We start from the raw sequence: 17,694 nt of genomic DNA, 5'->3' as shown, positions 1-17,694 counted from the left end.
CGTGTACTGTTATCATTCTGGTTAAACAGTTCATGAATCAATTTCTCTTTGCATTTTGAACTCCGAACTGATTTGTATTGGTCAGTTTACATCCTACATAATTCATTGAGGTAATTTCATATTTCTCTTCTGCTATAAAGGATCCCATCTCTCATTTCTTATTATTTGCTTTGTTCTTATATTCAAATGGTAATTTTGGATTCTTTCAATATTTCGTATATAAATCTTTCTTAATTTTCTTTTTCTTTCTATGGGATCTTATTATTTACTTACCTGTGTTCTTCATTATGTCTTCTGTCTCCTGGTACCTTCAATTTGCACTATCTTTCTTCATGTTTGGTTTAAGCCAGAAGATTACCTATCTTATTTTCCTAAAGTCTAATTTCAGTTCTGGTGTTACTGCCTTTGAAGATTGTCTTAATTTGCACTTAAATCCTTTCAAAGACTGATTCATCACGGCAAAAATTCAAGTCCAACAATTTTCTATTGTCCTCTGTCGCTGAATCCTGTTCACATACATCTATTTCTACACTGTATGATGTAGTGATTTCTAAGATATTGTGATATGACAGGTATATATTATTCACTTCTCTATCTGAAAATAATGTAGTGTTATTTGTAAAGATAAAATCTATTGAACTGTTCCCTCTCCTTGGTCTATTGTTTACTTGTTCAAGGCTGATTGATTCACTCTCATATGCTGATTCACTCGTCCTTTCCTTGCATTTGTATGTAAATCTATAATTATCTACTCTTTCCTCTCAATCAATAAAATGAAAGTTATAGTCATCTGTCAGATGTAATTATCTGATCTGGTTTTTTCAGTATTTCTGCTTTGCTGTGTTTTCAGTGGTATGTATTGCATTAGATTCATTATATCTAAGGATAGGATGCTCATTACCATTAATTGGCATTGATAGTGGCTAAATCTTCATCGGCTGCTTTCCTTATCGCTTACCGTACATACAGTACACACAAAAATACCTCGCCCACTCCCATATGTTTTCAAAGGAAATACATGGCTAGCGTTTATTGAGGATACAAGTATATAGCGCTCTTAAGGTGAAATTAATGTACATCTAGTTATTGAGACTAGTATTTCTAATGGCGTGAGCACCACCAATTAGGATAAGTGTGCCTCAGGCTATCTTTAGGGAAGGATTTTCTTTCTTTACTCCTGGCTACCACTTCATTTTGGAAATTTTGCTCTTACCTTTTTAATGAAAAGAAAGTCCAAATTCTTTCCAGAAGGCAAGAAAACAAATGAGATTCACTCTTGGTGCACTGGGCACTCGGAATACAGAATCAGACAACACTTGTTTTCTCCCTAACATCATTCCACCACCATAACCTATCCCTGGTCACCTAAGAAAGACTTTCAGATCTACAAATAACCTCCTAAGACATGAAGTAATTACACAACCCTGCATTTCAGCTGGTGAACTCAAGAAAAGCCATTCAAAAATTGTAGGGAGCATCTCTTAACTAAGCATTCAACATTGCCTCCAAAAGAACCTTCACATTCCCTCCCACAAGCCAGCTGCCAAAACCCTGCTTATGAAGAAATTAAAAGGCAAACAACTTGCATTTGCACAGAAATACAATGACTGGAGTGGGCAACAATGGAGCATGGTAATGTTTTCCAATGAACTAGATGATGAGGAGGCCTGAGGGTTCCATCCAGCATGACTTTTATTTCACAGCAAAGGTGAAACACCCAGATATTGTGATGATCTGGGGTTGCTTTATTAGTGCAAAGAGTGGCAACAAGGTTTTTTTTTTACTGGCTCTATTAACTTGTTTGAGTTTGATTCTATATGCTCTACATATTTCAAACTGAGCAAGGTTTGCTTCATCTCTCACTTTAACACTAAGCCACATTTCTCCCGCAATGAAGAAAAAGTTATTGCCCCTAATGCATTCATTGATGTATTTTGATGGTGAAGTTTTCCTAATTGTCAGACTTTATTCATATATTTATACTGTCTTCCAAAGGATTCACCATTCTTTTTATTTGTCCTCTGCAGGTTTTTAAACTTTGCGTACTCATTCAACCTGTCGTATAAGACAAGAAAGGCCACATGCATTCACACACAGCTCTAGCTGTCATGCAATATGCACTGAAACCACTATTCCATATTCATATCCAGGCCCCACATACCTTTCTATGGATTACCCCAGACATTTCACATGCCCTGGTTCAATCCACTGACTGCACATCAACCCCAGTACACCACATCATTCCAATTCACTCTATTCCTTGCAGGCCTCTCACCCTCCTGAATATTCAGGCCCTGATCTTTATCTATAACTACCCCAGGAACAAGTCCTTGTATTCCCCAGGACCTTTCTAAAGAATCTTATGGCCTAAGGCTGAGCTACTTCCAGTTGCAGGGAAATAGAGAATTCTTTGGAGTTAAAATTTCTGTGATGAAAGTGTACTCTCAATGATACAGCCTTATCAAAGGTGACTTTTTACTCACCGTGTAACATCAAACAACACTTCACTTTTGAATCTACAACCATATCCATAATACTGTATCAGTTAGAAACTTCAAAATCTTAATTATAAACTACTAAATCACTAATGCATCAATATTTGTAATACTAATATTTCCAAGTTGACTTTCTGTACATTCCTCCTACTGTAACACTTTTCTTTCTCACGTCTGTAGTTTTGAATTATATTCCTTTTCACAGGTGTGCCATTTTGTTTTATTTTCATTTTTATTTTCCTCTAGGCAATGTTTTGAACAGACTGCTGAATTATTTTATCTTCCAAAGGGACAGACTAACTACTTACCTAAGAAAACTTATGATGATATTCTGCCGGAATGGCAGGGTTAGTGCATGGCTAAAATCCACAAAGAGAGAGAAAGAAGGAAGGGTAGGAGAGGGTTGATGAAATAAAGGAAATGCAGAAGGAAAGGGCAGTTGAAAGGAGGCACTATGAAGTGGGGAGGGAGGGAAAGAAAAGGCAGGAAGTAAAAGAGCAAGACTCACCATTGGCTGGTTTTCTAGGGCCTCTGGTTGGTGTGTCTAAAGATTTCTTCTTTGGTCCTCTTTTCTTGCCAACAGGAACTTTAGGTGCTTGGATTTTTACTGCTTCTATTTCTTTATTCTCATCATTGTCAGTTTCTTGTTTAATACCTACCACTTCTTTATCATTTTCTTTGAACTCTGTATTTTCTGAAGTCTGTTTACTTTCCTCTCCTTTGTTTTCTGGTTCATCTTTAATACCCCCTGACTGTTGAGTTTCTGTTTTCTTCTTTCTAGTATTATCTGTATGTTCATCTTCCTCTTCTTTCCTTTCTGGATCATCTGTATTTTTATGTATCAAGTCATTCTTCTTTTCTTCTGTTGCTTCTTTTTTATCTTTTGTTTTTTCATCTTGACTTACTTCCTCTTTCTCTATACAAGGTTTAGCGGCTTCTACCATGTCTTCATCCGGGTCTACATTTGCTTCATTTCCATTTTCTACAACTGGCATCTTATCTTCCTGTGTCTCCATTTTACCTTCCTGTAAAGAAAAAGAAGTGATAATCATGGAGCACAGTATGCAAAATTTCCTCTTTTCATTACAAAATGCAACACATCAACAGCCTTAGGAAATTGTCAGGCAAATATAATTTTTGAAGGTCCTATCAAAGTGTATCAGGTATAAAACACTGCCTAAGATTCTGAGCTTCAATTCTTTTACATGGGTTACACCAAATGCATAAATACTTAACAGTTATTAACATATATTTTCAATTCCTGTCTATGGCAATAAAACAAGGTCTTCCACACTACTTAATAGTTCTTAATCACTCACTACACACAAAGAGAGATGTGGTAATAAAGAGAGTGTGACTGAGAGACTGAGTAAGGAAAGGTTGATAAAGACGATATATGTGTTAGAGGTGGAGGGAACAAAGAGAACGGGGACATCAAACTAAAGATGGAAGGATGGAGTGAAAAGCTTTTGAGTGATCAAGGTCTGAAAATCCAGAGGGGTGAAAGGCATGCAAAGGACAGAGTGAACTGAAACAATGTAGTATACAGGAGTCAAGGTGCTGTCAATGGACTGAACCAGGGAATGTCAAGCAGCCAGGGGAAACTTAGGAAGGGTTTGTGGGGCATGGGTGTGGATAGATGTCTGCGGTTTTGGTCCATTACACATACAGCAAGAGAATGGTCATGGGCTAATGCTACTTTTCTCTGACTGTTCCTGGCACTACCTTGCTAAAACAGGAAACAGAAATCGAATATGAAAATAAGTCATGGTAAGATTTAAGCCTCCATTCACCCTTCCATTCTCATGCAAATCAAACACTATCAACACTTAACCTGGTACTATCCATGAAATTCTTTGCCTTAAATATTCAACTGCACATGTTGTTCTTAGCTGAACTCTTCATAATATTAAACCCACTGAAAGATCTTTACTCTCCATCCATTTTAACTCCTCTCCAAGGCTGGAACATATAAAGTACTGAATAAGACATATACTTCAATATGTTTTGTTTATCACATTCAGAGTCATTTGTCACTCTCCATCCATTATCTCCCCTCCAAGGCTGGCAGATATAGAGTTACTGAATAAGACATGTACCTAAATATGTTTTGTTCATCACTTTCAGTCATTTCAGTGACAATCTCTTCATGCAAATCTTTAGTCATTTATGGCTCACTGCATCACCAGTACACGCATTATTAACCAAGTGGAATCTATTGCATGTTTGTTTCTTGTTTCCATCAAAATCTTTACTTTTCCACTTTTATGAAATTCCAGCTTTTTAGAATGCTCACTTTTAATTCTACCATAAATACATATTCAATCACATTCCAAATGCAGTTATGAAAAGAATAAGTATGAAAATCATGTCAGTGAGTGATGCTGAAAGACTACATCATTTTGAACATTCTGATGTCTTTAATCATGCATATCAGAGGTTTTACTGTATTAGGAGCTATCCTGGGTAAGTTTGGTAATATAGAAGGAAAGGTAAGGGAGACCCCTAACATAATAATGAAGGGTAGAGGTGTAAGTATGGAAGAGAAGAAAAGATTTAGGGACAGCATAGTCCTACCAGCCTTGACCTATGCAGTCAATACCTGGACATGGAATGAATCACGGAAGTCAAGAATCCTGGTTGTGAAAATGAGCTATGGGAGAGAAGCACGTGGTGTGACTAAATGGAATGAAGAAAAATGAGTGGATGTATGAGAGATTTGCTATGGCAGGGAATGCAAAAGGAATGAATTGTGGAGTGACAGAGAGGTAGAAATGTAATACGTTTTAGGTGGATTAGGCATAAAGAAAGAATGCAAGATGGGGAGGTCACAAGGAGAGCATATGGCAGTGTGATTAATGGGATTGGTGTGTGAGGAAGCCCACCTGTGACTTGGGGAAATAAAGTGGATGAGTATTGAAAGGAGAGAAATGGTAGAAAAATAAGAGGAATAGTTTATGTGAGGGAGGCATATAATCAAAAGTTTAAGTAGAGAAACTTTTGCCTTGGCCAACCCCATGATCACCATTTCCTGTGTGAGCAAGGAAGCGCCTGAAAAACAGGCGTAAAAGGCTACATCCACTCACATTCATTCTCTAGTCATCATACATAATGCATTGAGACCACATCCCCCTGTCCACATACAAGCTCCAAAGACCTTTCCATGGTTTTCCCCATATGCTTCAAATGCCCTGGTTCAGTTCATTGACAGAAAGTTGACCCCAGTATACTACATCATTCCAATTAACTATATTCCATGCACGCCTTTCATCCACCGGCATGTTTAAGCCCTCATTGCTCAGTATCTCTTTCACCCCATTCTTCCATCTCCAAGTTGGTCTCTCAGCTCTCCTTATTCCCTCCACCTCAGACATTTATATCCTGTATGTCAACCTCTCCTCACATATATCCTCTTTGTCAACCTTTCCTCACTTATTTTCTCCATGTCTAAACCATTTCAACACACCCTCTTCTGCTCTCACAACCACACTCTTTTTATTACCACACATCTCTCTCTCACCCTTTCATCACTTTATCAAACCAACTCACACACATATTGTCCTAAAGCATTTCATTTCCAAAACATCCTCCATACAACCTCAATTAACATTATTGTTTGAACTACTATTCCTTCAAACATACCCATTTTTGTTCTCTGAGATAACATTCTCTCCTTCCACACATTGCTCCCAGAACCTTCCCCACCTCCCCCATCCTATGACTCATTCCCAGATATCTAAAACACTTCACTTCCAATTTTTCTCTATTCAAATTTACATCCCAACTAATATGTCCCTCAACCCTGCTCTTGTTCATGTTTTCTCCTAACTTTCTCCTTTCACACACTTTTCCAAACTCAGCAACAACTGCAGTTTCTCACATGAATCAGCCACCAGTGTTGTATCATCAGTGAACAACAATTGATTCACTTCCTAGGCCCTCTCATACCCAGAAAGCATACTCGCCCCTCTTTCCAAAACTTGCATTTACCTCCTTAAACATCCCATCCAAGAAAAAATTAAAAACCACAGTGACATCACACATCTCTGCTGCAAAGACCTTCACCGGGAACCAATCACTTTCCTCTCTTCCTATTCACACACATGACATTACACCCTTGATATAAACTTCTCTGCTTCTAGCAGCATACCTCCCACACCATATATTTTTAAGACCTTCCACAAAGCATCTCTATAAACCGTATCATATACCTTCTTCACACCCATAAATGCCACATACAAATCCATCTGTTTTTCTAGGTATTTCTCACATACATTCTTCAAAGTAAACACCTGATTCATATAACCTCTAATACCTCTAAAACCACACTGCTCCTCTCTAATCTGATGCTTTGAACATGCCTTCACCCTCTCAATCAATACCCTCTCATACAATATTCCAGGCATACTCAACAAACTTATGCCTCTATAGTTTGAACACTGGTCTTTATCCCCTTTGCATTTGTACAATGGCAGTATACATGAATTCTGCTAATCCTTAGGCACTTCACCATGATCCATACATACACTGAATATCCTTACCACCAATCACAGTCACTCCATTTCTTAATAAATTCAACTGCAACACCATCCACTCCCACCACCTTGCCGGCTTTCATCTTCCACGAGGCTTTCACCATCTCTTCTCTCTTCACCAAACCACTTTCCCTGACTCTCTCATTTCGCACACCATCCCAACCAAAACGCTCTGCATCTTCCACTCTATCATCAAACACATTCAACAATCCTTCAAAATACTCACTCCATCACTACCTGTTATCATTTTCCCCCTTGTCCCCTTCATTGATGTTCCCATTTGTTCATACATTATTTACCTTCTTCCAAAACATCTTTTCATTCTCCAAAAATCTTAACAATATTCTCTTACCCAAACTTTCCTTTGCCCTCTTTTTCAACCCTTGCAATTCCTCATGACCTCCTGGCACTTTCTTTTACATGTCCTAGTCATTTGCAGTCCTTCCTTGTAAGTACCATCCAAACACCTCTCTTTTCTCCTTCACTACCCTTTCTAATCTGCCCACCTATCAACTTTAGCATGCCACATCCACCTCTAGCACATGACATCACTGCTTCTCTAAACACATTCCATTCCTCAGCCACTTCCCTCACTTCATTTGCTCTCACCTTTTACCATTCTACACTCAATCTTTCCTAGCGCTTCTTCACACGAATCTACTGTCCAAGCACACCTACTCTTACCGCTACCTTCTCCCCTAAATTCTCTCCTCTTTTTTTTTTGAAAACCTCTACAAATCTTCACCTTTGCCTCCACAAGATAGTGATCAACACATTTACATCCAAAAGTCTCTCTCTTACAAGCCTATCAATCAATACATAATCTAATAATGCCCTTTGACCATCTCTCCTACTCACATATGTACACTTGTTTATAGCTCTTTTTAAATCAGATATGCCCAATCACCAGCCTTTCTTGTTTATAGCTCTTTTTAAACCAGATATGCCCAATCACCAGCCTTTTTGCCAGTACACACATCCACAAGCTCTTTACCATTTCCATTCACAATACTGAATACCCCATGCACACCAATTATAACCTCAACTGCCACATTACTCACCTTCGCATTTAAATCACTTATCACCAGTCCCGGGTCTCAAGCACCAAAACTGCTGACACATTCAATCAGCTGCTCCCAAAACACTTGCCTCTCATAAGCACCAATCACCCATTTCACACCATCCTCTTTCAGCTTTACCTAAATCAATCTACAATTTACTTTCTTACACTCTATCATGCACTCCTACAACTCCTGCTTCAGAAGTAGTGCTCCTCCTTCCTTAGATCTTGTCCACTCATCAACCATTTGCCATTTCATGTGTGGCAGTGCGGCGACAGGAATGGATGAAGGCAGCAAATATGAATATGTACAAGTATATATATGTGTGCATGTGGGCGTTTATGTATATACATGTGTAAGTGGGTGGGTTGGGCCATTCTTTCGTCTGTTACCTTATGCTACCTCGCTAACGCAGGAGACAGCGACTAAGTACAATAAAAATTATTAATAAAATAATATATCTATATGAGTGGATGGGCCATTCTTCATGTTTCCTGGCACTACTTCGCTGATGCAGGAAACAGCAATTATGTTTAATATAAAAATAATAATAATATTATAATTATTTCTTTTTTATTATCATACATAATCGCTGTTTCCCACGTCAGTGAGGTAGTGCCAGGAAACAGACAAAGAATGGCCCATCCACTCATATGCACATGTCTATATACATAAATGCCCACATTTGCAAACATACATATCAACACATACATACATATACATACATTACATACATACGCATGTACATATTCATACTTGCTTGCCTTCATCCATTCCTGTTGCTACCCTGCCACCCAGGAAAACAGCTTCGCTATCCCCTGCTTCAGAGAGGTAGCGCCAGGAATACAGACAAAAAGGCCACATTCATTCACACTCAGTCTTTAGCTGTCATGTGTAACGCAACGAAACCATGGCTCCCTTACCACATCCAGGCCCCACAGACCTTTCCATGATTTACTCCAGATGCTTCACATGCCCTGGTTCAATCCAGTGACAGCACTTTCCATGATTTACCCCAGATGCTTCACATGCCCTGGTTCAATCCAGTGACAGCACGTCGACCCCGGTATACCACATCAGTTCCAATTCATTCTATTCCTTGCATGCCTTTCACCCTCCTGTATGTTAAGGCACCCAATTGCTCAAAATCTTTTTCACTCCATCTTTCCACCTCCAATTTGGTCTCCTGCTTCTCCTTCTTCCCTCCACCTCTGACACATATATCCTCTTTGTCAATCTTCCCTCAATCACTCTCCATGACTCCAAAGCATTTCAACACACCCTCTTCTGCTCTCTCAACCACACTATTTTTATTTCCACACATCTCGCTTACCCTTTCATTACTTACTCGATCAAACCACCTCACACCACATGTTGTCCTCAAACATTTCATTTCCAACACATCCATCCTCCTCTGCACATCCCTATCTATAGCCCATGTCTCACAACCATATAACATTGTTGGAGACACTATTGCTTCAAACATACCCATTTTTGCTCTCTGACATAACTTTCTCGCCTTCCACACATTCTTCAACGCTCCTAGAACCTGTATCAACAGCAAACATTAACTAACTCACTTTCCAAGTCCTCTCATCCACAACAGACTGCATTCTTGCACCTCTCTCCAAAATTCTTGCATTCACCTCCCTAACCACCCAATCAATAAACAAATTAAACACCCCTGGAGACATCACAAACCCCTGCCGCAAATCGACATTCACTGGGAACCAATCACTTTCCTCTCTTCCTACTCGTACATGTCTTACATCCTTGGGAAAACTTTTCACTGCTTCTAGCAACTTACCTCCCACACAATGTACTCTTAAAACCTTTTACAAAGCATCTCTATCAACCCTATTATATGCCTCCTCCAGATCCATAAATGCTACATTCAAATCCACCTGTTTTTCTAAGTATTTCTCACAAACATTCTTCAAAGCAAACACCTGGTTTGGGAATGTCTTGGGAGTAAAGTCAGGGGTTGGTGAGAGGACAAGAGCAAAGGAAGGAGTAGCACTACTGAAGCAGGAGTTGTTGGAGTATGTGATAGAGTGTAAGAAGGTAAATTCTAGATTGATGTGGGTAAAACTGAAAGTTGATGGAGAGATGGGTGATTACTGGTGAATATGCACCTGGTCATGAGAAGAAAGATCATGAGAGGCAAGTTTTGGGAGCAGCTGAGTGAGTGTGTTAGCAGCTTTGATGCACAAGACCGGGTTATAGTGATAGGTGATTTGGATGCAAAGGTGAGCAATGCGGCAGTTGAGGGTATAATTGGGGTACATGGGACGTGCAGTGTTGTAAAAAAGGAAATGGTGAAGAGCTTGTGGATTTGCATGCTGAAAAAGGACTGGTGACTGGAAATACCTGGTTTAAAAAGAGAGATATACATATATTTGAGTAGAAGAGATTGTCATAAGGCATTATTGGAGTACATGTTAATTGGTAAGCGTATAAAGGAAAGGCTTTTAGATGTTAATGTGCTGATAAGGGCAGCTAGAGGAATATCTCATCACTATCTTGTGGAGGCGAAGGTGAAGATTTGTTGGTTTTCAGAAAAGAAGAGAGAATGTTGGGAGAAGAAAGTGGTGAGAGTAAGTGAGCTTGGAAAGGAGACTTGTGTGAGGGAGTACCAGGAAAGATTGAGCATAGAATGGCAAAAGATGAGAGCAAATTACGTAAGGGGAGTGGGGGAGGAATGGGATGTATTTAGAGAAGCAGTGATGGCGTGCGCAAAAGATGCATGTGGCATGAGAAAGGTGGAAGGTGGGCAGATTAGAAAGGGTAGTGAGCGGTGGGATGAAGAAGTAAGATTGTTAGTGAAAGAGAAGAGAGAGGCGCTTGGGAGATTTTTGCAGGGAAGTAGTGCAAATGACTGGGAGATGTATAAAAGAAAGCAGCAAGAGGTCAAGAGAAAGGTGCAAAAGTGAAAAAGAGAGCAAAACAGATTTGGGGTGAGAGAGTATCATCAAATTTTTGGGAAAATAAAAAGATGTTTTGGAAGGAGGTAAATAACGTGCATAAGACGAGAACAAATGAGAACATCCGTGAAGGGGGCAAATGGGGAGGTAATAACAAGTAGTGATGAAGTGAGAAGCAGATAGACTGAGTATTTTGAAGGTTTGCTGAATGTTTGATGATAGAGTGGCAGATGTAAGGTGTTTTGGTCGGGGTAGTGTGCGAAGTGAGAGGGTAAGGGAGAATGGTTTCATAAACAGAGAAGAGGTAGTGAAAGCTTTGCGAAAAATGAAAGATGGCAAGGCGGTGGGTTTGGCTGGTACTGCAGTGGAATCTATTAAAAAAGGGGGTGATTGTGTTACTGATTGGTTGGTAAGGATATTCAATGTATGTATGGTTCATGATGAAGTACCTGAGGATTGGCGGAATGCATGCATAGTGCCATTGGGGATAAAGGTGAGTGTTCAAATTACAGAGGCATAAGATTGTTGAGTATTCCTGGGAAATTATATGGGAAAGTATTGACTGAGAGGGTAAAGGCATGTACAAAGTATCAGATAAGGGAAAACCAATGTGGTTTCAAAAGTGGTAGAGGATGTGTGAAACAGGTGTTTGCTTTGAAGAATGTATGTGAGAAATACTTAGAAGAACAGTCTGCCCATCATAAAAGTTATATACATTCCTATGAGTCCATGGGGAAAATGAAACTCGATGTCCCCAAGTGCACTTTCGTGTAATAATCACATCATCAGGGGAGATACAAGAAAGAAATATAAGTCAGCTGATATACAACAAAAAGCTGACATATTTCTTTCTTGTTTCTCTCTTAATGATGTGATTATTACATATAAGTGCACTTGGGAACTTATCGTGTTTCATCTTCCCCATGGACTCATAGGAATGCACTTGATCTCACACAAAATTGTGATCCTTTCCCTCTCAGAACCTTCGCCCCCTACCCCACCCTGTGACTCACTTCCACTTCCACCTGTTGCTAAATCCACTCCCAGATATCTAAAGACTTCACTTCCTCCAGTTTTTCTCCATTCAAACTTACCTCCCAATTGACTTGTCCCTCAACCCTACTGTACCTAATAACCTTGCTATTATCCACATTTACTCTCAACTTTCTTCTTTCACACACTTCACCACACGCAGTCACCAGCTTCTGCAGTTTCTCACATGAATCAGCCACCAGCACTGCATCATCAGCGAACAACAACTGACTCACTTCCCAAGCTCTCTCATCCACAACAGACTGCATACTTGCCCCTCTTTTCCAAAACTTTTGCATTCACCTCCCTAACAACCTCATCCATAAACAAATTCAACAACCATGGAGACATCATGCACCCCTGCCACAAACCTACATTCACTGAGAACCAATCACTTTCCTCTCTTCCTACACATACACATGCCTTACATCCTCGATAAAAACTTTTCACTGCTTCCAACAACTTACCTCCCACACCATATATTCTTAATACCTTCAACAGAGCACCTCTATCAACTCTATCATATGCCTTCTCCAGATCCATAAATGCTACAAACAAATCCATTTGCTTTTCTAAGTATGTCTCACATACATTTTTCAAAGCAAACACCAGATCCACACATCCTCTACCACTTCTGAAACCACACTGCTCTTCCCCAATCTGATGCTCTGGCCTTCACCCTCTCAATCAATACCCTCCCATATAATTTACCAGGAATACTCAACAAACTTATACCTTTGTAATTTGAGCACTCACTTTTATCCTCTTTGCCTTTGTACAATGGCACTATGCAAGCATTCCGCCAGTCCTCAGGCACCTCACCATGAATCATACATACATGAAATAACCTTACCAACCAGTCAACAATACAATCACCCCCTTTTTTAATAAATTCCACTGCAATACCACCCAAACCCGCTGCCTTGCCGGCTTTCATCTTCCGCAAAGCTTTTACTACCTCTTCTCTGTTTACCAAATCCTTCTCCCTAACCCTCTCACTTTGCACACCACCTCGACCAAACATCCTATATCTGCCAATCTCTCGTCAAACACATTCAACAAACCCTCAGAATACTCATTCCATCTCCTTCTCACATCACCACTGCTTGTTATCACCTCCCCATTAGCCCCCTTCACTGATGTTCCCATTTGTCCCCTTATCTTACGCACTTTATTTACCTCCTTCCAAAACATCTTTTTATTCTATCTAAAATTCAATGATGCTCTCTCACCCCAACTCTCATTTGCCCTCTTTTTCGCCTCTTGCACCTTTCTCTCGACATCCTGCCTCTTTCTTTTATACATCTCCCAGTCATCTGCATTATTTCCCTGCAAAAATCATCCAAATGCCTCTCTCTTCTCTTCACTAATAATCTTACTTCTGATCCCACCACTCACTACCCTTTCTAATCTGCCCACCTCCTACACTTCTCATGCCACAAGCATCTTTTGCGCAAGCCATCACTGCTTCCTTAAATACATTCCATTCCTCCCCCACTCCTCTTATGTCCTTTGTTCTCACCTTTTTCCATTCTGTACTCAGTCTCTCCTGGTACTTCCTCACACAAATCTCCTTCCCAAGCTCACTTACTCTCACCACTCTCTTCACCCCAACATTCTCTTTTCTTTTCTGAAAACCTCTACAAATCTTCACCTTTGCATCCACAAGATAATGATCAGACATCCCTCCAGTTGCACCTCTCAGCACATTAACATCCAAAAGTCTCTCTTTCGTGCGCCTATCAATTAACACGTAATCCAATAATGCTCTCTGGCCATCTCTCCTACTTACATAGGTATACTTATGTATATCTCTCTTTTTAAACCAGGTATTCCCAATCACCAGTCCTTTTTCAGAACATAAATCTACAAGCTCTTCATCATTTCCATTTACAACACTGAACACCCTATGTACACCAATTATTCCCTCAACTGCCACATTACTCACCTTTGCATTCAAATCACCAATCACTAGAACCCGGTCTCATGCATCAAAACTACTAACACACTCATTCAGCTGTTCCCAAAACACTTGCCTCTCATGATCTTTCTTCTCATGCCCAGGTGCATATGCACCAATAATCACCCATCTCGCTCCATCAACTTTCAGTTTTACCCATATCAATCTAGAGTTTACTTTCTTACACTCTATCACATACTCCCACAACTCCTGTTTCAGGAGTAGTGCTACTCCTTCCCTTGTTCTTGTCCTCTCACTAACCCCTGACTTTACTCCCAAGACATTCCCAAACCACTCTTCCCCTTTACCCTTGAGCTTCATTTCACTCAGAGCCAAAACATCCAGGTTCCTTTCCTCAAACATACTACCTATCTCTCCTTTTTTCTCATCTTGGTTACATCCACACACACTTAGACACCCCAATCTGAGCCTTCAAGGAGGATGAGCACTCCCCGCATGACTCCTTCTTCTGTTTCCCTTTTAGAAAGTTAAAAGCCCCAGCCTTTGTTGCCTTTTCCAAGTGCTACCTCGCACACATGCGGGGGCAGGGGGTTGTCATTTCATGTGTGGCAGGGTGGCGACGGGAATGAATAAAGGCAGCAAGTACGAATTATGTACATGTGTATGTATGTATATGTCTGTGTGTGCATATATATATATATATATATATATATATGTAAACGTTGAAATGTATATGTATGTGCATGTGTGGACGTGTATGTATATTCATGTGTATGTGGGTGGGTTGGGCCATTCTTTCGTCTGTTTCCTTGCGCTACCTCACTAGTGCGGAAGACAGCGACAAAGTATAATAAAAAAAAATATATATATATATATATATAGGGGAGAAAGAATACTTCCCACGTATTCCCTGCGTGTCGTAGGTGACTAAAAGGGAAGGGAGCGGGGGGCTGGAAATCCTCCCCTCTCATTTTTTTATTTTAATTTTCCAAAAGAAGGAACAGAGAAGGGGGCCAGGTGAGGGTATTCCCTTAAAGGCCTAGTCCTCTGTTCTTAACGCTACCTCGCTATCGCGGGAAATGGCGAATAGTATGAAAAAAAAAAAAAAATGTATAATAACCCTAGGAGTTATTTCTAAGAAAAAAAGAGTCATGGCATTACCCAAGACCTCTTTCCAGAGACTCCTGCAACCCAATGCTGTGCTACTTCCTGCACCTGGGATATGTGGACCCCAGGGAGTAGGTTCTTTGATGAGACTGCACTCCCTGTGATACTGCCTCACCAGATGTGACTTTCCACTCACAGTGGAACCTCATGAATGCCTTCCCCATTACTGCATGGAATGCAGCCTCATAGTTGCAGGAGCCTAATAAAAGGGGTCTTGGGGTTGTATAATAATACAAAATTTTTCACACCTCTTCAATCTTTGTCTCTAATCCTTCCATTTCTCCTTCTGCAGCTCCTGGTTCAGTCCTGAAATGCAAAAAAGAAACATTTCAGGTAAACATCCAAACATCAGGTAAACATCCAAATTCAAAGGTATGCAGTGAATTCATGGATAACCTGGGGATTATTGTAAATTTAGGTAAACATCCTAAACTGCTAAAATTACTACATAGAGGTATATTCTTATCTTATTGTTTTTTTCATTTTGGCAAAAGGAAGGGTTTGGATTGAGAAAAGTAAAGTGGAAAACGGTATCATAACTGTGGAGTGCAGAGATGTATGATGAAGGTTTTATTGTACTATGAAGCTGGTGAATACCTGGTGCAGTCTTAGGGATCTACCCTAACAGCCACAGACAGGCCTAGCTTTCTTTGTTGGGATGCTTGATACATACTTTTGGAGATATACAAATAACCAAGGAGTCTGAAATGAAATTTGCTACGCAAGGAATTATTCACTCTGCATCCTGAAAAATTACTATGCTTTGAGGCTCCATATGAAACATATCAGTGTTGCAGTCAAGGTCTTGAATTTCTCTGTAGTCTTCCAGATTCTGCCATACAATTTGCGATGCTTTCCTTAAGCCTTATACAATCACTGTTAGCTGAAGACATGACCAAGGACAACAGCCATCTTTACATAACATTTTAACTTTCCCTGCTTCTGCTTAACTTGCAATTGTTATCAGGTGATAATGCATAGTTAATTGCTATCATTGGCAAATGATGATGAAATAGTTCCTGTCCTCATCTGAATTCCAAGTGATTCCACCACTTATCCACAGATGTCTCTATTATTCTCCCACCATAGTTGGAAAACTTTTCACATGCCTTACTTACCCCTTGATCATTATGCAGTAGATGTGAATGCATTGATGTGGGGTGATGACACATGTATATGCTCATCATACGATACCAAGGGCAACTGATAAGTGTTGTGGAGGAAGTTTGTTTTCAATATACAGTGAAAAGTCTTCAGTTGAAAATGGCTGGGACCAAGTATTGCTGAAGTAATGTGGTTCATGGAGTATAGATAGTGAATATTTCAAAGGATTCTGATGGCTTAATAACATTACTGTCTAGATATGCAAGCTAATTTCATTGAAAAAATATATTCATCTAATTCACAGCATTCTTATGCTAATATAATCATCCTTTTTGAAGAGAAAATACTCAAACTGATAAATTATGCAACTCCTTCATGTACCATACCAAGCATAATCTAGCTAAGCATTTGTTTAAACAGTAAGGAAAACATGACCGTATTTTAAGAAAATGATTACACTTGTTATAAAACAATCTGTGAATATACCCATGTGCATATTCAAAAAATGAGAATCAGAAGATACTTCTTTTGGAGCACTTCACTCATAGAATGCATAAGGGCAGCAATTAACATCAACAGTTCATTCACACTCAGTCTCTCGCTGTCATGTATAATGCAGTGAAATCACAGATTGCTAATCCACATCCAGGCTCCACAGACCTTTCCATGGTTAGCGCCAGACACTTCACATACCCTAGTTCAGTCCACTGACAGCACGTTGACCCCAGTATACTACATTATTCCAATTCACTCTATTCCTTGCATGCCTCTCAAACCCCTGTATGTTAAGGCACACGATCGCTCAAAACTTTTTCACTCCATCCTTCCACTTACAATTTGGTCTCTCGCTTCTTGTTCCCTCCACCTTTGACACATTTATCCTCTTTGTCAATCTTCCCTCAATCATTCTTTCCATATATCCAAACCATTTCAACACACCCTCTTCAGCTCTCTCAACTACACTCTTTTTATTTCGACACATCTCTCTTGCCCTTTCATTACTTACTCGATCAAGCCATCTCACACCACATATTGCCCTAAAACTTTCATTTCTAACACATCCACCCTCCTCCGCACAACCCTATCTACAGCCCATGCCTCACAACCATGTAACATTGTCGGAACTACTATTCCTTCAAGAATACCTGTTTTTGCTCTCCAACATAACGTTTTCTCCTTCCACACATTCTTCATCACTCCCAGAACCTTTGCGCTCTCCCCCACTCTATGACTCACTTCTGCTTCTATGGTTCCATCCGCTGCTAAGTCCACTCCCAGATTTCGAAAACATTTCACTTCCTCCAATTTTTCTCTATTCAAACTTACATCCCAATTAACTGATCTCTCAACCCTACTGAACCTAATAACCTTGCTCTTATTCACATTTACCCTCAACTTTCTCCTTTCACACACTTTTCCAAACTCAGTCACCAACTACAGCAGTTTCTCGCACGA

The 17,694-nt window shown here is 39.9% G+C and overlaps 1 protein-coding gene across 2 annotated transcripts in view; it reads right to left on the bottom strand.

The window, feature by feature from the left end:
- Positions 1-15,475, bottom strand: part of LOC139753389 (uncharacterized) — a 139,697-nt gene extending 124,222 nt beyond the window's left edge. For both annotated transcript variants that reach the window (XM_071669827.1, XM_071669828.1), the window contains exons 1-2: positions 15,384-15,475; positions 3,004-3,520 (exon numbers count right to left, since the gene is read on the bottom strand). In XM_071669827.1, coding sequence (XP_071525928.1) covers positions 3,004-3,520; positions 15,384-15,413 — 547 coding nt within the window. In that variant the 5' untranslated portion in view covers positions 15,414-15,475. The remainder of the gene's footprint in view (positions 1-3,003; positions 3,521-15,383) is intronic.
- Between the last annotated feature and the right edge of the window lie 2,219 nt (positions 15,476-17,694).

The sequence above is a fragment of the Panulirus ornatus genome, chromosome 14 (assembly GCF_036320965.1).
Source record: "Panulirus ornatus isolate Po-2019 chromosome 14, ASM3632096v1, whole genome shotgun sequence".
In the NCBI taxonomy this organism is placed as follows: domain Eukaryota; kingdom Metazoa; phylum Arthropoda; class Malacostraca; order Decapoda; family Palinuridae; genus Panulirus; species Panulirus ornatus.
This window is presented reverse-complemented; position numbering and strand designations above follow the sequence as displayed.